The sequence below is a fragment of the Ovis canadensis genome, chromosome 8 (assembly GCF_042477335.2).
Source record: "Ovis canadensis isolate MfBH-ARS-UI-01 breed Bighorn chromosome 8, ARS-UI_OviCan_v2, whole genome shotgun sequence".
NCBI lineage: Eukaryota > Metazoa > Chordata > Mammalia > Artiodactyla > Bovidae > Ovis > Ovis canadensis.
This window is the reverse complement of record NC_091252.1, coordinates 81,494,272-81,520,083: the sequence shown is the minus strand read 5'-3', so window position 1 is coordinate 81,520,083 and position 25,812 is coordinate 81,494,272. Positions and strand designations below refer to the sequence as shown.

Below are 25,812 nucleotides of genomic sequence, written 5' to 3'. Positions count from 1 at the left end.
AATTGCCATGGTAATTTCTAGGGAATATACATGTGCAGGAAAAAAAAAAAAAAAGAAAATTACTACTATGAAAAAATAGTATAAAAATGGTGGGAGGGGGTTCAGGATGGGGAACACATGTACACCCATGGCTGATTCATGTCAATGTACAGCAAAACCACTACAACATTGCAAAGTAATTAACCTCCAATTAAAATAATTATTTTTTTAAAAAATTACTAAAAGGGCATCTAGGTTGTTTCCATGTCCTGGCTATTATAAACAGTGCTGTGATGAACACTGGGGTACATGTGTCTCTTTCAATTCTGGTTTCCTCAGTGTGTATGCCCAGCAGTGGGATTGCTGGGTCATATGGCAGTTTGAAACAACCTAGATGTCCATCAGCAGATGAATAGATAAGAAAGCTGTGGTACACATACACAATGGAGTATTACTCCGCCGTTAAAAAGAATACATTTGAATCAGTTCTGATGAGATGGATGAAACTGGAGCCGATTATACAGAGTGAAGTAAGCCAGAAAGGAAAACACCAATACAGTATACTAACACATATATATGGAATTCAGAAAGATGGCAATGATGACCCTGTATGCAAGACAGCAAAAGAGACACAGATGTGTATAGCGGACTTTTGGACTCAGAGGGAGAGGGAGAGGGTGGGATGATTTGGGAGAATGGCATTGAAACATGTATACTATCATGTAAGAATCGAATCACCAGTCTATGTCCGATGCAGGATACAGCATGCTTGGGGCTGGTACACTGGGATGACCCAGAAGGATGTTGTGGGGAGGGAGGTGGGAGGGGGGTTCAAGTTTGGGATCGCATGTACACCCGTGGTGGATTCATGTCAATGTATGGCAAAACCAATACAGTATTGTACAGTAAAATAAAGTAAAAATAAAAATTAAAAAAAATTACTAAAAGGAATGTTTATAACAGGCTCATTTCTAAATGATGTCAGATAAAAAACAAGGAGCCAAATCCTGCAAATATGTGAACATCCTTGACATAGACTATACCTATAATAAGGGCTCTGGGTAAGTATCTCAGGGAAAAAATGCAAATTTCTTTCATGTAAGTATCAACCCTTATAGCTAAATCCCTAGAATAATTGAACAGTGAGAAGTTATTTATTTTTACTCTCTGAAATAGGTAAGGCTTAATTATTCTGCTATCTATCAAAATTAAATAAAAGTGGGACAGAGTTCTCTTGTTGTTGAAAACCACACATTTTAGGTGTGGTTGTGACAACTCTGGAGGCTACAATGGTTAAGGGTTTGCCACTAAGAAGAATTATCACACCAAAACAGTCCTATTTCTAACCTGATCACCTCCTCTCCTCAGAACAAACCAAAGTTTAGCCTCAAAATTACTCATGTCCAAATTTAATTGAATCAGAATATGGAGAAGGTAACCTCCCAGACATTGTTTAAAACAATAGAGCATTTGGTCAGTAATTAATGAAGCCTAAATTTGAGTATAATAACAAATGAGATATACAGTTTAACAGAGAGACCAGGAAAAGAGACAGTCAATGACATCTTGATTAAACCACTGTCACCCCAAAGTGAGTATGTGCACACCCAAGATTACATGCATCCTTTGAGAAACACAATCAAACACTTCACACTGAGGGAAATAGGCTTCACTAAAATAGTCTAGTCAAGGTACAAAACAAATAAAAGCACAAACAACAGAAACAATCTCCAGGGAGGGGATAGGAGAATCAGTATACAGAGTTGTTACAGTATATTACCTAAAATGTGTGGTTTTCAACAATAGAAAACAAAAGAAATCTTGTGCTATACTAAAAAAAAAAAAAAAGAAACCAGGAAAGTGTGACTCATACATACTTTTTAAAAAGCAAGCAACTAAAATTGTCTGGGAAATAGACCAGATGTCAGCTATAACAAAGCCTTCAAAGTATCTTTTATAAATATATTCAAAGAACTAAGGAAATCATGCTTAAAGAAATAAATGCCTAACCAAACGTCATTAAAAATATAGACATTATGGAAGAATCAAGAAGAAATTCTAGAGTTGAAAAGTACAATAAATGAAGAACTCAATGGTAGGTTTGAACTTCAAAAAGAAAGAATAGTTGAACCTGAAGATACATCAATAATTATACAATTCAAAAAGATAGGAAATAGAATTTTTAAAAATGAACACAGCCTCAGAGAAATATAAAACCCTTTGTATGCTATGTATATTATAGCATACATATAATAGGAGTACCAAAAAGAAGTGGGGAAAGGAAATGGAACAGAAAAAAATATTCAAAGAAAAATTGTCTGGAAACTCTCCAGATTTATTGAAAACCTTTTATCAATAGAGGCAAAAATGAATTCCAAGTAGGATAAATACAAAAAGATCCACACTCAGGTACTTTATAGTAAAAGCTGTGAAAATCAAGAAAAAGAACATCTTGAAAGCGGCAAGAGAAAAACAATTCATTACATGCAGTTGAATTTCACCTAATTAAGAAATGATCTCATGGTCTGGCCAAAGGTGGCCAGAAGGCACTTGAATAACATAGTCAGAGTGCTGAAATAGTCAAAGTGCTGAGGGAGATGCAGGGGAAGCTTCAAAAGGAGGGATATATGTATACCTATGGCCGATTCAGGTTGAGGTTTGACAGAAAACAACAAAATTCTGTTAAGCAATTATCCTTCAATAAAAACAATTTTTTAAGTGCTGAAATAAAAAGCTATTAACTAAGACTCCAGCAAAATTGTTTCTCAAAAATGAAGGTGAAATAAAGATATTCTCAGATAAAGAAATACTAAATGAATTTATTTCTAGCAGGGCCACCTTACAAAATAATAAAATAAAATCCTAAAGAAAATTCTTCAAGCTGAAAGCAAGTTACCCCAGATGAAAGTACATATACACAATCGAGTATCACTCAGCCATTAAAAAGAATACATTTGAATCAGTTCTAATGAGATGTATGAAACTGGAGCCGATTATACAGAGTGAAGTAAGCCAGAAAGAAAAACACCAATACTGTATACTAACACATATATATGGAATTTAGAAAGATGGTAAGGATAACCCTGTATGCAAGACAGCAAAAGAGACACAGATGTATAAAATGGACTTTTGGACTCTGAGGGAGAGGGAGAGGGAGAGGGAGAGGATGGAATGATTAGGGAGAATGGCATTGAAACATGTATACTATCATGTAAGAAACGAATCGCCAGTCTATGTCCGATACAGGATACGGGATGCTTGGGGCTGGTGCACGGGGATGATCCAGAGAGATGATATGGGGCGGGAGGTGGGAGGGGGGTTCAGAATTGGGAACTCATGTACACCCGTGGCAGATTCATGTCAATGTATGGCAAAACCAATACAGTATTGTAAAGTAAAATATAGTAAAAATAAAAACTAAAAAAAAAGTTCATCAAAAAAAAATTCATACACACAGACACACACAGCACAAGTAAATACAGTTAAATAATTATAAAAATAAAACAGTATAAACACATCTTTTCTTTTATATATCCTTAAATGATTTTAAAAGTGATTATATAAAACAATATGCATATAATTATATATGGGGGCCTATACATACAGAAATGTAGTATATTGATAACAGCACAAAAGCTGTGGGTGGTAGCAAATTTATATCAGAGCAAGGAAATGATACCAGATGGAAAATTTTATCCACAGGGAAAAAAGATGTAGAGAATCAGAAACAGCACAAAGGATGGTAAATATATGAATTTATAAATATATACTTACTCTGCTTTATCAGCTTCTTTAATAAATATAAATTGTATAAATTAATAATTATAATAATGTCTTACTGGATTTTTTTACATATATATATGTAGTATGTATAACAGTAATAGGACAAAAAGAATTAAGAGGGAATAGAGCTATATTCATTATAGTGAAACCTGAAAATAATCCAAATGCCCACCAATAGGAGAATGGATAAGCAAATTGAAGCATATTCATACCAAAGAATATTACTGTTGACCCTTGAACAATGTGTAGGTCAATCCACTTATAACATATACCTGTAGCAGTATTCCATATCTGTGTTTCCTCCCCAACTTCAGATTCAATCAACCATCAACCATGTAGGACTTGTAATATTTAATACTTAGAAAAATAACCATGTAAGAGTAAATCTATGCAGTTCAAACAGATGTTGTTCGAGGATCAATTGGTCTGCTATGGGCAACCCCAGACTTGGAGAAGGCTGAGGTTAAATTTGCCACATGTTTACATACTTCCTATCCTACATATTGATTAGTCTAAGAATTGGGACATGGCAATGTTTTCAGGGGCAGTTCAATAGGCCAGTATGGGCATCAAGAGGGGACAGAAACACAGGAAATAAGCAGAGTTGCAAAGAGTATTTATTACTATTACTGCTACTACTGCTATTACTACTACTACTAACACTACTATTATATACTACTTTCAGATGTATCTTTACTTTTAAAAGAAACTTTTGAAAGTAAATAAATTTCAAGGTAAAGCAAAATACAATCAAAAAATGAATAAATAAAAAACCACCTGGGACTGAAATGGTGGACTGATAGGCAGTGGAATTAAATTTTTCACTTCATCTTCCCTTTCAAATATATCTTGTAAGTGATTCATTCATAGTGAACATCACCTAAGTGCAAAACCCTGATGCAGGCATCACATAGTTGTGGTTTTGAAATTTAACTCATCTTGAGTCCTTTTGAAAAAAAGAAGATTCAAATGTCTTCACCAAGAAATTCTACTAATGATGTGGGGTGAGATCCAAGAATCCATATTTTTAAGAGGCCCTGATGAGTCTGATGTACAGCCAGATTGAGAATTAACTGCCATGGAAACTACAAAAATGTATTAAGATAAATTCCCTGTAGTCTTCAATCAGCCTCAAATACAAACTTGGGTAAATCATTAACGACATCGTTTTTCATTCATTCAAATTTGAGCCAGTGCCTTATGATACAAAAGGCACTTGAAACCCTTTCCTTCAGTATTTTTAATATCTTCTAGGCAAATAGAGACTATGAGAGTAGAGTCTTTCAGTTTTCAGGTGTGTGTTATCTGAAACACAGAAATAAGCATTGATATAAAGGAAGAGTGAATAATTACTAACTGTCCCCAATTTTGTGGAAATCCTGAGCATTTCCAAGGCTGAGATCTGTGCTCTAAATAACTGTCAGTATCCTATAAATGATGCTTATTCTCCAGAGTACTGTAAATCTCTTTCTTAGCACACATTTCTCATGGTCTTTTTCTAACAGTGTAATCTTCCACAAAGCTCCCATTAATCTGCCTTTGGAGGAGTGTTTCAAGGAAAGGACAGTCTGTCAGTAGGTTAGTGATCATTTTCTGCCCTTGGGATCCTAGAGAAGGCCAGCTTATGAATCTTTAAGTTGTGACCGTTATGCATAAGAAGATGCTCATCAGTTTTGGCTGCTTTCTGATTATAATCCATTTTGAGGGATGTCACACTTCACTGGAAGTCCACATTTACTTAAAACACATAACCTTTACAATTTTGCCTGAAGGCTGCACACTTTAGATATTTCCCCATTTTTTTCGTAATGGGAAGATGGGATCTAAAGTAACTCATTTTTCATTAAAAATATGTGTGTGGAGCATAATACCATGGTATATCATCTTATACTTCAAGGGTATAGAGGTCACTCTTCTAAATGTGTGTTTAGATTCTAGGAAAAAAGACTAAAAAAAAAAATACACTGTAAAAAACAAATATTTCCTTTGTTTTCTTCTTTTTCTTTTTTTTCCCTTTGTTTTAAAATGAAACTGTAGGCTTCTTTCCAGATAAAGTAATTGCTCCATTCCAGTCATATTTTTAAAATGTGTCTAAGACTGTTTCTTATGCTTTCAGCTCATACATTGTGGTGTTAGTGTTTTCACAGATAAGATTTTAGATGATTGGGGATTTGGAGGATTTCTCTTTAGTGACAGATAAGAGAAAGTGAATCTAGTGAATGAGAAGATTACAAAGGTGGGAGAGATGACAGGTAAAACAGTACACACCAATAAGAAAGGGATGTGAAAAAGAAGTGAAAGATGAAAGTGTGAGTGTGTTAGTTGCTCAGTGTGAACAATTCTTTGTGACCCCATAGACTGTAGCCCACCAGGTTCCTCTGCCCATGGATTCTCCAGGCAAGAATACTGGAATGGGTAGGCACTCCCTTCTTCAGGGGATCCTCCCGAGCCAGGGATCGAACCAGGCTCTCCCACATTATAGACAGATTCTTTACCATCTGAGCCACCAGGGAAGACCCAAGAAAGGAACAGGCACTTGAAATTTAAGGACCACATACTATAAATTGACTGATCAAGATATAATAGAGAGAAGGGATGAAACGGAAGGTTATTGACCTAATTATCTTTATTGGATGCAGGTTCCAAATAGGTAAAAGAGTATGTCAAGGCTGTATATTGTCACCCTGCTTATTTAACTTATATGCAGAGTACATCATGAGAAACGCTGGGCTGGAGGAAGCACAAGCTGAATCAAGATTGCCAGGAGAAATATCAATAACCTCAGATATGCAGATGACACCACCCTTATGGCAGAAAGTGAAGAGGAGCTAAAAAGCCTCTTGATGAAAGTGAAAGAGGAGAGTGAAAAAGTTGGCTTAAAGCTCAACATTCAGAAAACAAAGATCATGGCCTCTGGTCCCATCACTTCATGGGAAATAGATGGGGAAACAGTGGAAACAGTGTCAGGCTTTATTTTGGGGGGCTCCAAAATCACTGCAGATGGTGATTGCAGCCATGAAATTAAAAGACGCTTACTCCTTGGAAGAAAAGTTATGACCAACCTAGATAGCATATTCAAAAGCAGAGACATTACTTTGCCGACTAAGGTCCATCTAGTCAAGGCTATGGTTTTTCCTGTGGTCATGTACGGATGTGAGAGTTGGACTGTGAAGAAGGCTGAGCATCGAAGAATTGATGCTTTTTAACTGTGGTGTTGGAGAAGACTCTTGAGAATCCCTTGGACTGCAAGGAGATCCAACCAGTCCATTCTGAAGGAGATCAACCCTGGGATTTCTTTGGAAAGAATGATGCTAAAGCTGAAACTCCAGTACTTTGGCCACCTCATGCGAAGAGTTGACTCTTTGGAAAAGACTGTTGCTGGGAGGGATTGGGGGCAGGAGGAGAAGGGGACGACCGAGGATGAGATGGCTGGATGGCATCACTGACTCGATGGACATGAGTCTGAGTGAACTCCGGGAGTTGGTGATGGACAGGGAGGCCTGGTGTGCTGCGATTCATGGGGTCGCAAAGAGTCAGACACGACTGAGCAACTGAATTGAACTGAACTGAACTGTTACTTACAGTGTAGAAATAAGATGTCAGAATCCACTAGCTAGAAGGGTCTAGGAAATACATAAATAAATATGTCATACCTAAGTACGTCTAAACAGAGACTCCTAAAAAGGTAGAATGTAAATCTACTAGAAGGGCTTCCCAAGAGGAGGAAGCCAGGGTAGGTGCCAAGGAGAATGCCAACACTAGGAATAGGATGAAAGCCAGAAATCTCTTCTTTAACCTCAGGAAAGACTGTGTCACTGATAGACATACTACTGACACTCAGTTTTGGTTTAAAACAAATAAGCATTTTGTGAATAGACAAATACAACAACCTGAGAGGTAAGCAAATATTAGACCCAACTTTACAGACGAATTATAGAAACAGAGGCTGATTGAAGAACATCAACCCTTACCACACTAGGTAAAACTTACTGATCCTGGAATATGAAAGAGAACTCAGGACCACACACGAAGCTATTCTATCTCACCACGACACTCCAAGCTTTCTGACATAGTTCCTAAACAATGAATATATCAAAACATTGTACTTGGCATGATAAGGGAAAAAAAAAAAATATATATATATATATATACATATATATATATATATATATATAATCTGGTTCCTACCATTATGTATGTGTGTGTGAATCACTCAGTCATTTCTGATTCTTATCGTTAAAGAGATTACACTTTGATATTTGTATATCTCTATGATGCTAGGGTATAGTAGGTAATTTGAATTTTGCCTGATCAAAATGGTGGAGTAGACAGACATGTGCTCAACTTCTGCCAGAACACAAAAATCACAGCTTAGATTATTCAGATATGACCTAATGAAACCCTTTATGATTATACAGTGGGGGTGATGAACAGATTCAAGGGATTAGATCTGATAAAGAGAGTACCCGGAGAACTATAGATGGAGGTTCATAACATTGTACAGGAGGTGGTGACCAAAATGATCCCCAAGAAAAAGAAATGCAAGAAGGCAAAATGGTTGTCTGAGGAGGCCTTATAAGTAGCTGAAAAAAGAAGAAAAGTGAAAGGCAAAGGATAAAGGGAAAGATATACCCAAATGAATGCAGAGTTCCAAAGAATAGCAAGGAGAGATAATAAAGGCTTCTTAAGTGAACAATGCAAAGAAATAGAGGAAAGCAATAGAATGGGAAAGACTAGAGATCTCTTCAAGAAAATTAGAGATACCAGGGAATATTTCATGCAGTGATGGGCACAATAAAGGACAGAAATGTCAAGGACTTAACAGAAGCAGAAGAGATGTGACAAAAATACACAGAAGAACTACACCAAAAAGGTCTTAATGACCCAGACAACCACAATGGCGTGGTCACCTATCTAGAGCCAGACATCTTGGAGTGTGAAGTCAAGTGGGCCTTAGAGGGCATTACTATAAACAAAACTAGTGGAGGTGATGGAATTCTAGCTGATCTATTTCAAATCCTAAAAGATGATGCTGTGAAAGTGCTGCACTCAATATGCCAGCAAATTTGGAAAACTCTTTCAGCAGTGGTCACAGGACCGGAAAAGGTCAGTTTTCATTCCAATCCCAAAGAAAGGCAATGTCAAAGAATGTTCAAATTACCATACAATTACATTCATTTCACATGCTAACAAGGTAATGCTCAAAATCCTTCAAGCAAGGCTTAGTTGGAAGTGAACTGAGAACTTCCAGACATACAAGCTGGATTTAGAAAAGGCAGAGGAACCAGAGATTAAACTTTCAACATCAGTTAGATCATAGAAAAGTCAAAGGAACCCAAAAAAACATCTATTTTTACTTCATGGACTATACTAAAGCCTTTGACTATGTGGATCACAAGCTGTGGAAAATTCTTAAAAAGATGGGAATACCAGACCACCTTAACTGTATCCTGAGAAACCTGTAGGCAGGACAAGAAGCAACAGTTAGAACTGAACATGGAACAATCGATTGGTTCAAAATTAGGAAAGAACTATGACAAGACTATATATTGTCACTCTGCTTATTTAACTTCTATGCAGATTACATCATGCGAAATGCTGGGCTGGATGACTCACAAACTGGAATCAAGATTGCCAGGAGAAATAACAACCTCAGACACACAGATGATACCTCTTTAAAGCGATGAGGAACTAAAGTGCCTCTTGATAAAATTTTAAAAAGAGGGTGAAAAAGCTGACTTAAAACTCAATATTCAAAAAATGAAGATCATGGCATCTGCTCTCATCATTTCATGGCAAATAGATGGGGAAACAACGGTAGCAGTGACAGACTTTATTTTCTTGGGCTCCAAAATCACTGAAGATGTTGTTTGTAGCCATGAAGTTAAAAGATGATTGCTCCATAGAAGAAAAGCTATGACCAACCTAGACAGTGTATTAAAAAGCAGAAACACCACTTTGCCAACAAAGGTCCATATAGTCAAAGATATGGCTTTTCCAGCAGTCGTGTACAGGTGTGAAAGTTGGACCATAAAGAAGGCTGAGTGCCAAAGAATGGATGTTTTCAAAATTCTGGTTTGGAGAAGACTCATGAGAGTCCCTTAGATGGTAAAGAGATCAAACCAGTCACTAGCGAAGGAAATCAACTCTGAATATTCATTGAAATGTCTGATGCTGAAGCTGAAGCTCCAATCCATTGGCCACCTGATGTGAAGAGCTGACTCTTTGGAAAAGATCCTGATGCTGGAAAAGATTCAGGGCAGGAGAAGTAGGGAGTAACAGAGAATTAGATGGTTGAATGGCATCACCAACACAATGGACATGAGTTTGAGCAAATGCCAAGAGACAGTGAAGGACACAGAAGCCTGGTTCACTGCAGTCCACTGGGTTGCTAAGAGTCGGACATGAATTAGCTATGGAACAGCAACAACAACAACAACTTATTAATTTAGTAATTGGGGTAATTGTTTAACTTCTTTATCTTGCAAATCAACCTTTCAGGTTGTTAATACTGGAGATATCATATATTATTAGTTTAGTACATACCAAACCGTCAATAAATGGTAGATATTTTTATGTATTTACACAAATAAACCTTGCTTATTTTCACTTTCTTCAAACAAAAGAACAATATAGGAATTAGAACAAATCTTTGCTTAATTTTTAGAATTTTAATAATTATAACAGGATTTCAAAGAATTATTACCTACTTATTCCAAATCAGGTTTTACATAGGTATAGTTCCATAGATGGGCATCCCTGTTGGCTTAGTGGTAAAGAATCCACACACCAATGCAGGAGACATGGGTTTGATCCCTGGGTTGGGAAGATACCCTGGAGAAAGAAATTGCAACCCACTCTAGTATTCTTACATGGCAAATCCCACTGACAGAAGAGCCTGGAAGACTTATAATCTATGGGGACACAAAAGAGTCAAACACAATTTAGAGACTTTGTTTTGGTGTTTTAGTCGCTAATTCATGTCTGACTCTTTTTGCGTCATTTTTTTTAACAATAACAAGTTCCATAGATAAAGACTGATATGTAAATAGAGAATTATTTTGTGGAGTCTTATGTTAAAGATAATGAGCTTGAAAATAAGGGCCCCCTTTTTGAAATATCATGTAAAACATTTAACACTAAGAGAGAAATAAAAAGGATTCAAATAATTAGAAATATAAAAATTTTATCAGAGATACCTCAGTTTATCTTCCTAATAAGGTGGCTCTAAACAATGAAATAAATCTCTAAAAGAGAGAACAAACTGAAAAAAAAAAAAAACTAAAACCAAAAGCTAATATCTCTTACATAAAACAATCACACAATATAACTTAATGAATGAATTCTGTAGTCACATTATCTAGTTTTACATCCCAACTACAACACTTTTTGACAAGTTCTTTACATCTCCATACATTAAAAAGATGGTAATGATAACCCTGTATGCGAGACAGCAAAAGAGACACAGATGTAAAGAACAGACTTTTGGCCTCTGTGGGAGAGGGAGAGGGTGGGATCATTTGGAAGAATGGCATTGAAACATGTATACTATCATGTAAGAAACGAATCGCTAGTCTAGGTTCGATACAGGATACAGGATGCTTGGGGCTGGTGCACTGGGATGAACCAGAGAGATGATATGGGGAGGGAGGTAGGAGGGAGGTTCAGGGTTGGGAACTCATGTACACCTGTGGTGGATTGATGTCAATGTATGGCAAAACCAATACAGTATTGTAAAGTAAAAAATTTTAAAAAGAAAGAAAAAATAATAATAAAATAAAACAAATGATATCAGTACCTATTTTATCATATTGTTATGACAAATAAGTTTATGTATATAAAGTGCTTGCAGGGGCTTCCCAGGTGGAACAGTGGTAAAGAATCCACCTGCCAATGCAGGAGATACAAGGGATGTGTGTTTGATCCTCAGCTCACAGAGGACACCCTGGAGAAGGAAATGGCAACCCAGTCCAGTATCTTTGCCTGGAAATTTCCATGGACAGAGGAGTCTTGGCAGGCTACAGTCCATGGGGTCACAAAGAGTTGAACATGACTGAGCAACTGAGCATTGAACACATACGAAGTGCTTAGAACAGTGCCTGGCATACAGTGAGTCCTAAATAAATGTTATCACCATTATCATCATCACCATCACCATCATCATCACCATCACAATTAAAATATAATTATTGATATGCTCTGCACAATTTGAGAAGCATCTTGAAGGAGGTAGTTTCAAGAATCAAGAAAGAATGATTCTTTCGTCTGATGATTAACTTGACTATGGTTAGTTAACTTACTTGATAAGAATATTATTCCAATTTGTCCAAAGTCAAAGGTTTGATTTTTACGTGGATATGCTGGCTACATTCCATGACCACAAATTAAGACACTAATTCTAAGCAGTTCTATTCAACAAATTTTCCAGGTTTTTACAAGGTGACTGGCAAAAAGGGTATATTGATTAACCTAAATTCATGAATAACTTTAGAAAAAATGAATCTATAAATACATTATTTTTGAACATAGTTCAGTCATATGTTCTTAATATATTATAAATTCTAGAACTGGAAAAATATTTAAACATGATCTGGAGCCAAGTCATTAATTTTGTTTTAAATATAAATTTATTTATTTTAATTGGAGGTTGATTACTTTACAATATTGTATTGGTTTTGCCATACATCAACATGAATCTGCCACAGGTATACACATGTTCCCTATCTTGAACACCCCTCCCTCCTCCCTCCCCGTACCATCCCTCTGGGTCAAGTCATTAATTTTTATAAAGAAAAAAGATAGTCAGAGACAAAAAATGACAAGATCACATGATTACTCTGTGGCTGAGCTAGAACTCTCAGCTCATATTTTGTTTTGCTTTTTGACTACATATATTCATTAAATACAGGATTTTTAAGATCTCTGAGAACTTTCTAAAATTCTATTTGTCATGATGGTTTATTAGTCTATTATAAAGAACTCAGTCCCGTGACAGAATGTAGACTTTGAAGGCCATTGCAAGGACTTTGTTATGAGAAAAATGAACAGCCATTTTCAGGCATTGAGCATATAAGATTAAAAGACATTACCTGACTTAAATTTTTTAAAAACCCCAAGACCCATGGGGATGGTACAGGGAGGGAGGAGGGAGGGGGGTTCAGGATGGGGAACACGTGTATACCTGTGGCAGATTCATGTTGATGTATGGCAAAACCAATACAATATTGTAAAGTAATAACCTCCAATTAAAATAAATAAATTTATATTAAAACAACAACAATAACAAACAGAATAGAGGTGGAAAGGGGCAAGGATCAATTAGCAGGTTTTTACAAAAAAACCAAGGGAGAGATGATGTTGGCTTGGACTAGGATGGTAATAGAAAGAATGGTATTAAGTCATCAAAGTCTGGATATGTTTTGACTGTAGCACAAACAATATTTCTTTCTGTGTTGCATGTGAAGTGTTGGCAAAGGAACACAAATCTCCATTCAGGAATTTCTATTATTTTTTTCTTAACTAAATGCATTTTGCTGCAGTCTACACCATGGTAGGCTACAGTCCATGGGGTCGCAAAGAGTTGGACATGACTGAGCAACTTCACTTTCCTTCCTCCTGGCTCCCTCTCTTGCTGTCTCCTTCTCTTCTCATCTGCCAGGGACACCCTTCCCAGAGTCCTTCACCAGGCTGAGGCTGAGTCCTAATTTTTCAGGTCTCTTTCCTTCAGAAAGCCTTTCTGGGCCAAGTTCTCCCTCCTGAGTGTCGGTCCCTTGCACCACAAACATCCTATATTAATTCACTTACCTAGCTTCTCTGACAGAGAAGGCGATGGCACCCCACTCCAGTACTCTTGCCTGGAAAATTCCATGGACAGAGGAGCCTGGTAGGCTGCGGTCCATGGGGTCACGAAGAGTCGGACATGACTGAGCGACTTCCCTTTCACTTTTCACTTTCATGCATTGGGGAAGGAAATGGCAACCCACTCCAGTGTTCTTGCCTGGAGAATCCCAGGGATGGGGGAGCCTGGTGGGCTACCATCTACGGGATCACACAGAGTTGGACACGACTGAAGTGACTTGGCAGCAGCAACACCATGATTTACTTATTTTCACCTCTATGAAAAGAGGTCCATTGCCATCTACACAATGTCTTCTCTGAAATCAGCAGCATCTAGAATTAGACATGTATTGTGAAAGAAACTAAATAGTGACTCCTGACCTCAGAGGAGTTTATAATTTGGTAAGTTAAAGCCCCTTATATGGGAAGGAGATATATTTGACAGCATTAAAATGTAGCTAGAAGTTGCAACTTGGTGTTAAACTGGAACCCTTCTGGACATGTCTACCGAAACTAGGGAACCAAGCTGATCAAATGTCATTGGCATGAGGAACAGGGGAGTGTTTGAGTTAAAACTCATCATACAGGAATTGGGAGAATCAGGCTTCTGAAGGAAAGGCTAATTAGGTATGCCATAGTGCTACTTCTTGTCTTTATTGCCAGCTCAGCTCCCTTTGGATTCATATCTGGATTCACATGTCTCCCAAGGAAGGGAGAGAGCTATGAACAAAGAATGGAAAAAGGCTGTTTCCCACCAAATTCTCTAACATATGAGAGTAAAAGCCATTTTGATAGACCCTTATGGTATACAGCCCAGAAAATCAGAAAAGCACTGTGTGCCATAGCTTTGACATCTCCAGGGTTCCAAGCTTTACTGGGAGTGACTATTGTACAGCACCTGTCCTTAGAAGCACAGGTGCTCATTGTGATTACAGTATCTCTAGGATACATCAGTAGAACCCAGAAGAGGTGAGGCAGAGAAAGAGAGGAGTAAAAGAAGTAGATATCCCAGGCAGGTGACCTCATCAGGAGGAAGCACATGTGAGACTCAAATACCTATATGGACTCAGTTCCATTATTAGCAGGTAAGCAAGACTCAGAGAGATAAGGGGATGAACTCTATACACTCCAATTACTCAATACAGAATTTAGTAAACATTTTATCACTAGGTAGTCTTTATACCCCCCAAAGCTCACATATTTGCTACATTCTGCTCAAGATCTCCAGAATCCAGGTAGTGAGCTTCTTTTTGGAGATATTAAACAGAATGAATCCAGCAAAACAGACTTTTCTTCTTTTGAATATGGTAAACGTGAGAATTTTTTAGAAAAACCAGCACCCTTCATAAAAGCAGTCACTTTAAAAATCAATTAAAAAATTAAATATCTATATGCCATCTGTCCTGGTGCATATATTAAGAATGTTATTCCATGTAACATTTCAACAATGCTGTTTACATTCTTTTTCACTCATAAAGGAAGTAACGTTCCTTCTTTAAACACTCCTTCTTTAGAGATGCCTTCTTAAATAGCTTCACACAACTGCATCATGTCAAAAAAGCCAAAAAGATACTCTGTGGCAGTGTGCCAATTTCACCATAATTCAATCATTTTTTTAATCTTGAATTATACTTTGACCTTGACTTCGTAGTTCTTCATGCCTAGAGATCATTTCTTTGTTTCTTTATTCATTTAATTGTGTTTCTGTCCTAGCTTCTACTCAAAAGTCTTTAATGGGCTCTGTGTGTCTAGCTCCAGATGATAGTGAGGTTGGTTTTACTAGCATTTCAGTCATTATCACAAGGGCAGGTCAGAAGGAAAAGGTCCTGGGTGAGTGTCCACACCACTGCTGCCCACTTTCCTAGAGAAGGAGGTCAGTGGTTAAGGCACTTTGGCAGGTGAGAAAAGATTGTACTCTAGCCAGAAGAGAAGATGGAGGAGAAAGAAAGATCTGGAAAAAAATGAGTGGGACAGAGTCAGAGATCAGTGGAAGCTTTCATTCTGGTACGTTTAGTAGGTTCCTTGGAAAAATTCATCAGTTCCGTCATGTATTCATATTAGAAAAAGGCAAATTAAACAAGATACCTGTTAGGTCAAAGATCCTATGAAAAATATGATGATACTTAAAATCTATTCCCACACAAGTACACATGGTATAGAAAGAACACAGACTTAGGAACCCACAACCTGCAATTCCAGAAATCACAGGCTGACAGCATCACTATTTGCCATCCCATAAATTTAAGAGATTATATGACCAAGTACCAGAGGTTGGCTGCATGTCCATACCTGCATTCAGCTAGTCTTTTACATTTCAGACCTGAATATATATTTCCATCTTCACTACTACCCTTCATCCACCAAGACCTCATTAAGATATCTATGCTTAGGAATATAAGACAAAAGCATTCGTGTGGTTTGGGGAGGGGGAAAGGTAGAAGCCCAGAAGCAAATGAAAAGAACAATTCACCAGGACAAAACATTCTAGCAACAATTTCCCGCTTTTTTCTGAAACAATCTCATCATCTTGTCATCCACTGCTCTGCTCTTCTTTATCATGAAAATGGCAATAGCCCCACTCTCAGTGAGACTCAGGACCAAAGCACATCTCACTGTTTTGGAGTCAGGGAGTTCAGTTTAATGAGAGCAAGTACATGTGTAGCAAAGTGTGTGTGTGTGTGTGTGAGAGAGAGAGAGAGAGAGAGAGAGAGAGAGAGAGAGAGAGAGAGAGAGAGAAAGGGAGAAAGAGATAGAAATTTACCTTCCAATGAGTGAGAACTCGCCCACGACGCCAAGGCGCCGCATGGCGCTCAGGAGGCCCCGCACAGTCATCCCTTCGCAGAAGCACACCACCACTCTGGCCTTGGGAAGCCGTTCTCGGAGCTTGCGCAGGAGTCGGTCAAAGCTCTTCTCCCCAGCGTTGCTGTAGATTTTGTCTGAGTGGGCGATGCAGAGGCCTTCCTGGGCAGCCAGCTCTTTGAAAGCATCCATTCCGCTCTCCCCATAATTCCCTGTCCAGAAACAATCAGCAGATGTTCAAGACAACCTGACAAGGACAGCACTCACAAGCTAGAACAAAGACTCATTAGTCCCAGAGAACAGAGAGAACAGACTTGCCAAGTAATTTGAAAATAGAGCTGAGACTGAAGGAAGATCTGGATGGAGTAAAGAAAATAATCAAATGTAATCAAACTATCAACCCTGGGATTTCTTTGGAAGGAATGATGCTAAAGCTGAAGCTCCAGTACTTTGGACACCTCATGAGAAGAGTTGACTCATTGGAAAAGACTCTGATGCTGGGAGAGATTGGGGGCAGGAGGAGAAGGGGACGACCCAGGATGAGATGGCTGGAGAGCATCATGGACTCAATAGACGTGAGTCTGAGTGAACTCCGGGAGATGGTGATGAACAGGGAGGCCTGGCCTGCTGCAATTCATGGGGTCGCAAAGAGTCAGACACGACTGAGCGACTGAACTGAACTGAACTGAACTGAATCAAACTATCAACTCTGAAAGAAATAGAAAATTAGTAACTTGGGCGTCCACAGTGAAAATGGTTTTGAGACATAAAAGATGCTGTCCTGTTTTACAGCCATCATCAATAGTGGCTGTCCCAGATTTTAGCAATATGGGAGAGGTCAGCACATAGGGATAGGTCAGCAGGCACAATGAGACTTGTTCAGTTGAGGACTTGCTTCATCTGGCTGTCAGGTTAAGAGCAGACATTCAAGCTGATAGCAAGTCCTGCCACATTTCCATGAAAAGTGAGTAAATCAAGCAAATGGAGCATCTGGCCAGGCTGGAATACACAGATAAAAACTTGCTACAGGGCTCAATCAAAGCTGCTACAGGGATCAATCATAAAATTCGTTCACTTTATCAGCATCCTCTGATAAAGTGAAAGAATTATGGGAGATTTGGTCTTATGCTTTGATTTCAATATTATTATAATAAAATATACTTTAAAAGTAAGAAATAGAAATCAATGAAATAAAACAAGTATAAGGACTTCTTACTGGTGGTCCAGTGGTTAAAGATCTGCCTGCCAATGCAGGAGACACAGGTTTGATCCCTGATTTCAGAAGATTCCACATGCCCCTGGACAACTAAGCTCCTGCTCCACAACTACTGAAGCCCACAAGCCTAGAGCTCCTGCTTCACAAGAGAAGCCCCTGCAATAAGCCCGGGCACCACAACTAGAGTGTAGCCCATGCTTGTTGTAACTAGAGAAAGCCTGTGCACGACAACAAAGACCCAGTGCAGAAATAAATGAATAACAAAAATGCCACAAAAGACAAGTATCACATCATGTCAGTTCCCCGTCTCTATTTCATGGGTGAATTTAGCCACCCCTCCCCTCCTCTGCACCTCCACTCCTGTCTCCAAGTTTAGAGATTTTGATACCCATGTAAATGACCCAATATCATATCCTCACATTTTATCAATCTCCTCTATCCAGTGATATTTCCTGTAACTCAGCTACTTTCATGTTCACACATTTAACCTTGTATTCACAAACATTTCTAACATCTCTGACTGTGGATATCAAGCATCCCAGTCTCTGTTTGGGTCCTCATCATCAGAGCACATATATTTTACCATTCCATCTCCAGCAATGTTTTCAACCTCACATTTTATTTTGTACTCAGCTCAAAGTAACCTGCCAGTTAATACTGATCATATCCCTTGATTTTTTTTTTAATTTTTGTACATTACCTGAAATTTTTTCTTATTTAATTTTCTCTTCCCTCTAGTTCCATGAGAACATCTTGTTCTGAATAAGCCATAATTCATTTATTCAATGATGTAGTCTCAGTATTTAGAATAATTCTAAACACTCAATGCACAGTAAAACAACATTTATTGTAACAACCCAGTAGAGAAAGAGGCAAAAATTACAAATAAGCAATCTAAACAAAACAGGTAAAAGTGGGTAATAGTATATGAAAAAGATCACTGAATCTCAGTAATTATGAAGATAGTACAGTTAAAACAAGATGCTATTTTTTCATGATACTATTTATTTATCAGATTGCCAGAATTTCAAAAATTCATGATATTCATTATTGGCAAGGCACAAATACATTCACTTTTGGTAAGAGTAGTTCAAATTTTAGTGGACAGTTTGGCATTAGCTTTCAAATTTTTTCAAGGTAAATATCACATAGCACATTTATTGCATAAAATATAGCAAGAGTTAAGTAAAAGAACTTTAAAACAATGATACTATCCATTAAGAACTTACTATTGAAATCTCTGTACCTATAAAATTTTCATGGACCTTGTTGAAATCTAATAAGATTATCCTGCCTTTTTAAAAAGAAAATGTTCTTGTTTCCTATTCCATAATACTAAATTACCAAATTAAAGTTTTTGCCTCTTCTTTTGATGACCTTCAGTGGCCTCATACAGTCCAGTGAAGCCCAAATGAAAGATTGAGCACATGAAAAAATCCTCAGCTCCCTGGACTTTGGAAGCATATCATGGCTTAGACAACAGGCACTGACTGATAATAAGGGGGAAGACTGCAGCTGGCAAGTGAATGGCTCATCTGTCTGCAGCAGAGAGTGCAAGGAAGGAAGTCAGATGCCGCTTACTCACAATAAAAGTAGGTAGAGAAATCTATGAGGTACGTAGACATCACCAGCCAACTCTTTCAGCCAAAGGCACTAAAAAGGCATCATAAGATGGTGTTACAAGGGAAGCAACTCAACTGCTAGGGTCTATCTTTGGACTCCGATCACAGAAAATGGTTTTACTCTTTTATCAAAACACAAGCAGACTAAATGAGCAAGAATATTCTATGCATTCAAATAAGAAAATTCTTGGTTTTCAGTCTAGTAAAGGCTTTAGACATACTCTATCCAAACCCTTCAGGCTACAGCAAGGAAATTAGGCCAAGTAAAATGGCTCACCAATAGGCATCAAGCTTGTGTTAGAATTGCAACAGTCTACCTTATTTCTAAGTTACTGCTTGTTTCTCTTTTATTTTTTTGACATTTTGAAAGAATTCTCATTGACCAACTTAATAGCAACAAGCAATTAAACATGTATGTTTTTATAATTTTTTAAAAAATGTTGGCATAGTTTAATTGTTTCTATGATATACTTGTTTCAATTTCTTTATTCATATTTTCTTTTTTGGAGGGTAGTTATTCATTATACCAGTTGACTGAGAGCTAAATATGATGTGATAGATCATATTTAAACTACTCATTTCTCTTATGAAGGCTGGGACTCCAAACTAGATATCTCTCAACTGCTGCTACTGCTAGGTTGCTTCAGTGATGTCTGACTCTGTGCAGTCCCATAGATGGCAGCCTGCCAGGCTCCTCCGTCACTGGGATTCTCCAGGCAAGAATGCTGGAGGGGGTTGCCATATCCTTGTCCAATGCATGACAGTGAAAAGTGAAAGTGAAGTTGCTCAGTTGTGTCTGACTCTTCACGACCCCATGGACTGCAGCCTACCAGGCTCCTCTGTCCATGGGAATTTCCAGGTAAGAGTACTGGAGTGGGTTACCATTGCCTTCTCCAATATTTTTATGAGGGTAATTCTAATATAAGAACAAGAATAATAACTTGCACATTTATAAATCTTTATATTTTAACTATCACATTCATAAATATTACCTCATATGTACTTGTTACATTGATGATAGTACTAGATACAAATACTATACAAAAGAGGAAGAAAATCACCTCCAGGAAACTTAAAATCACATTGCAGTACTTTTATTTAGTAGAAATGACATGACAAACTTGAATGTAAATATTTATTAGAGATGCTGTAGGTTAGGAATCAGGAAAAGCTGCCTAAAGAAAGTGCCTCTTGTTGGCGAGGGTATGGAGAAAAATGAATCCTTGGACATTGTTGCACATGCATACTAAGTCACTTCAGTCATGTCTGGCTCTGTGACCATATGGACTGTAGCCTGCCAGGCTCCTCTGTCCATGGGATTCTCCAGGAAAGAACACTGGAGTGGTTGCCATGCCCTTCTCCATGGGATCTTCCTGATCCAGGGATAGAACCTGGGTCTCCTGCATTGCAGACAAACTTTTTACCATTGGAGTAACCATTGTTGGAAGGGATGTAAATTGGTACAGCCATTATGGAAAACAATATGAAGTTCCCATAATTTTAAAATGAAACTACTATATGATCCAGAAATCACTCCGAAAGTGAAAGTTGCTCAGTTGTGTCTAACTCTTTGCAACCCCATGGATTATAGCCTGCCAGGCTCCTCTGTCCATGGAATTCTCCAGGCCAGAATACTGGAGTGGGTAGCCATTCCCTTCTCCATGGGATCTTGCCAACCCAGGGATCAAACACAAGTATCCCACATTGCAAGCGGATTATTTACCATCTGAGCCACCAGGGAACTAATCCCTCTACTAGGGGTATAAGCAAAGAAAATGAAATAAGTATCACAAATAGCCAATATATGGAAATAGCCTAAGTGTCCATTGATGGGTGAATGAATGGATTTTAAAAAAGTAATAATATGTTACATACACATGGAGTAGAATATTATTCATAGAACATTAGCCATAAAAATGGAATATTAGCCACAAAATGGAATATTTGTCATTAAAAATAAAGGTAAGGCCATTATAGTCAAAGTTGTGATTTTTCCAGTAGTCATGTATGAATGTGAGAGTTGGACCATAAAGAAGGCTGAGCACTAAACAATTGATGCTTTCAAACTATGGTGCTAGAAAAGACACCTGAGAGTTCCTTTGACTGCAAGGAGATCAAACCAGTCAATCCTAAAGGAAATCAACCTTGAATATTTGTTGGATGGACTGATGCTGAAGCTGAAGTTCTAATCCTTTGGCCACCTGATACAAAGATCCAACTCACGGGAAAAGATCCTGATGCTGGGAAAGATTGAGGGAAGGAGGAGAAGGGAGTAATGGCTGGATGTTTGGATGGCATCACAGACTCAATGGACATGAATTTGCACATACTCTGGGAAATAGTAAAGGACAGGGAGGCCTGGCAAGCTGTAGTTCATGGGGTCACAAAGATTTGGACACAACTTATTGACTGAACAACAACAAAGGCCACCACTTGCAATAACATTGGTGAACTTAGAGGACATTACATTAAGTGAAATAAGCCAGACATAAAAAGACAAATACTGTATGATCTCTCTTATATGTGAAATCTAAAAAATTCAAGCTCATAGAGCAAGAGTAGAACAGTGGTTACTAGAAGTAAGGGAATGGAGAAACTGGGGAGATGTTGGTCAAAAATGGAAAATTTCAGTTATGAGTAAGTTCTGAGGATCTAATATACAGCATGGTGACTATATAGTTAGTTACATATATAATAATAATAATAATAATCTATAGCTAATAATATGTATTGTATACTTCAAATGTGCTGAGAGTTTCTTAAATGTTCTCAGAAAAAAACAAGAGATGTAACTATGTGAGGTAATGGATGTGTGAATCAACTTGACTGTAGTAATTATTTCACAAAGTATATGTATATCAAACTATCACATTGCACACCTTAAACGTAAGCTATTTTGTTTTTCGATTATACCTCAAAAATCTGGGGGGAAAGAACATGCTTTTATTCTGGATCTTAAAATAGAAACAAATTTTTCCACAGATAGAAAGAAAACTAAAAGACATGTACTCTTTGCCTGCCTCCCAGGTCACGGTCAAATGATGCCAGCCTGGAAATAAATTACTTAGCACAGAACCTGCCTTCTGTCTCCCTTCCCTTTCCACCTGACCACTCAGATCTCCTTTTGCCTTTGCTCGTAGTGAGAAAAAAAATTTTTTTTTACTTTATTTTACTTTACAGTACTGTATTGGTTTTGCCATACATCAGCATGAATCCGCCACGAGTGTACACGTGTTCCCAATCCTTCTGTGAGGCTCAGAAGGAGTTTTGAATATATAAAGAACTGACATAATAAAACTCTTAAAAGTGCTATATAAGTTTTAATACAAAAGAATCCCAAAAGAAATCAGTCCTGAATATTCATTGGAAGGACTGATGCAGAAGCTGAAGCTCCAATACTTTGGCCACCTGATGCGAAGAACTGACTCATTTGAAAAGACCCTGATGCTGGGAAAGATTGAGGGCTGGAAGAGAAGGGGACAACAGAGGATGAGATGGTTGGATGGCATCACCAACTCGAGGAACATGAGTTTGAGCAAGCTTCAGGAGTTGGTGATGGACAAGGAGGCCTAGCGTGCTGCAGTCCATGGGGTTGCAAAGAGTTGGACATGACTGAGTGACTGAACTGAATTGAAGTGTTAATACTCCGGTCTGGTAAGGAGCTACATATTTTCATTCAAATAGTTTATTGAGATCTCAACTTGAAAAAAATCCCTAGGTTCTGCACTTTGAAGAGTTGCCCAGAATTATTGGGAGTTGGCTTTCCCTTCAATTTGATGACTATTTGCTATGTGCCCGGCACTGTGCTAAATACCTAAGCATTTTATCTTTTCATCAGAAGCACTCCACATAAAAGTTATAGCGCAGATGGGAATGTGGAAGCTCTAAGTTATATACTTTGCCTAAGATCAAACAGTGAAGGTAGGATTCGACATCTAACACAGAAGCTCTCACTCATAACCACCATTTTATACTGCTTCCTACACAGACTTATCATACAGCTATGAAGTCATGCCACAAGCACGCAAAATACAGCAACAGACCAAGCTGAACATGCTACATGTGATATGCAAAATACCACAATTCTAAATTTCTGAATGAGAAAGCAGAGATGATCAGAGAATACCTCTTGGGAAAAGCAGGAATGAAACTGAGTTCTTGAAGAATGTAAGCAAGGGACTGGCTTTCAGGGTAAGTGAAAGTGAATGAGAATCCACAAAAGGTACTTTTAGAGACAATGAGTAGAGAAGTTTCATTGGAACAGAAGGTTCTTGGTTTATAGAATGACACTCTGTACAGCAGATCTCAAGTAAAGCATCTGGCATACCACTACCAGAGTGCAACGTGGAAATGTGCTATATGCTGCTGTGTTGTAGCAGATTTTATAATAGACTTTATCACTGTTATGATGTTGCCCAAATCCTAGAGAATAAGAGAGAGAAGGAAGAATGGCATCTGACAAAGCCCATAAAATATAAAATTGAAATATGCTGAAGCATTTTTATTCTACATTAGTTATATGAGAAAAAGATTTACAGAAAGTATTCTGTAAATATTCTGTAAGAATATTCTGCAAATTTGCAGAGTATCAAGATATTCTGCAAAACAAGCCTTTAAATAGAACACATGGGGGATTAATGAGGGAGAACATGGGGTTTGCAAATAAATGTCTATAGTTTGAATAACAAAAGTATCTAAACATAATAGATGTGGACATATTATACAAGGGCAAAGTTAATAAAAGTACTGAAAATAGGGGTAAAAACTAGAACTATCTCAAAAGCGTAAAAAACAATGACAACACCTCAATTTTTTAAGCTATAGGGATTTTTTAAGAAGTTAGATATGATTGGTGTCCTACAGTCCATGGGATCACAAAGAGTTGGACATGACTTAGTGACTGAACAACAATAGGTATGATTATTATCAGATCACATTTACAGACATTAGTTCACAAAAGATTGATTTGTAGTGATTTGGTAGGTAAGTTTCACTAACAAGCTATGAAATAAAGTTGTCTTGGGTTTCATAATTATTGAACTATCATCATGGGAAAAAGTAGGCTCTTAAGACTGGTCTTTATATTGATTGTTTTTTCTTCAACTCTTAAAATATTGAGGATATATTTAAGAAGCAATCTGAATTCTTTTTGGTGGCTATAATAACATTTCAGTATTTATTTTGAATGAAGTCCAATTCTTGTTACTGCATCTTCATAAATGACCTTGGTCAAACAACAACATTCAAAATATCTCATCCTTACACACATACAACTCAGTTATATGAGGGGAAATATTTATACAGGGAAAATATGTAGATATTTCTTCACTTTCCTTAAAAGAGGAATGGTATTACTTTCCAAGATTCACTGTCTTATGCACTAGACTCCCTTAGTCTCTGTCTTAATTCATGCTTGCATTCCTCCCTTGATATTCTGGGGTAGTCTTAGAATGTTGTGTTATGTTATGTTGTTGCTTAGTCCTCAGAGCTATTATTGTGTTGCTGTTTATTCTAACTCATGTCTGACTCTGCAACCCCATGGACTACAGCCTACCATGCTCCTCTGTCCATAGGATTTCCCAGGCAAGAATACTGGAGAAGGTTGTCATTTCCTTTTCCAGGGGATGTTCCCAAACCAGGTATCAAACCCTGTCTCCTGCATTAGCAGATGGATTCTCTATCACTGAGAAGCCCAGGAAGCCCCTGGTTGATGATACATCGCTTAGGTTATGGGCCAGTCCCTATCCAAGGTCCTGAAAACTTGTTATTTTGCCTCCTGCTAGAAGGGATTGGGGACAGGAGGAGAAGGGGATGACAGAGGATAAGATGGCTGGATGGCATCACCGACTCGATGGACATGAGTTTGAGTGAACTCTGGGAGTTGGTGATGGACAGGGAGGCCTGGCGTGCTGCAGTTCATGGGGTCACAAAGAGTCAGACACGACTGACCGACTGAACTGAACTGTGACATCTTGGACAAATAAGAAAATATCCCATTTTTAAAAGAACTATGGTGATGAAAATTGATTTCACAGCACCTTCAAGAAACCTACTGCCAATATCCAATAATCATTACTATCAGGAAAATTTTCTTTGTGATCTAAATCCTGTACAACAAAATCTAAATTTATATCTCCTTCACTCTCAGAGGAGACAGATATTAGCTTGTTTGAATGCTTTCTCTTCTTTTTTTAAAAAGTCTTTCTGGAAGCCACAATTCAGCCCTATCTCCTCCCAAAGAAACAACCCCTATTCTTTTAACTTTTCCCGGCAAACTTTTAATTTATTTGGTTCTCCCACTTAACATGTAAAGTGTTATATTTTCCTGCTCCATTCACACCCCTGCAGTCAGCATTATGGGTCTGGTCAGTCAGAGGTGAATGAGTCATTACCTGCCTTAGAAGTACACAAGGGAATTTATATGCTAGGTCAGTGGAGGATATGCCTGAGACAAGGCAATCCGAGCAAACAGAAGAGAATCGTTTTTATCGGCAATTTCACAATACCACCTCGAATTACCCCAGTTTGGACAGGTAGAGTTATAGCATCCAAGTTGAAGGAGAAGATTAACCAAAG

General features: G+C 37.9%; 1 protein-coding gene across 2 annotated transcripts in view; it reads right to left on the bottom strand.

The window, feature by feature from the left end:
- Positions 1–25,812, bottom strand: part of GRM1 (glutamate metabotropic receptor 1) — a 438,224-nt gene that overhangs the window by 269,060 nt on the left and 143,352 nt on the right. For both annotated transcript variants that reach the window (XM_069598640.1, XM_069598642.1), the window contains exon 2: positions 16,361–16,610. In XM_069598640.1, coding sequence (XP_069454741.1) covers positions 16,361–16,610 — 250 coding nt within the window. The remainder of the gene's footprint in view (positions 1–16,360; positions 16,611–25,812) is intronic.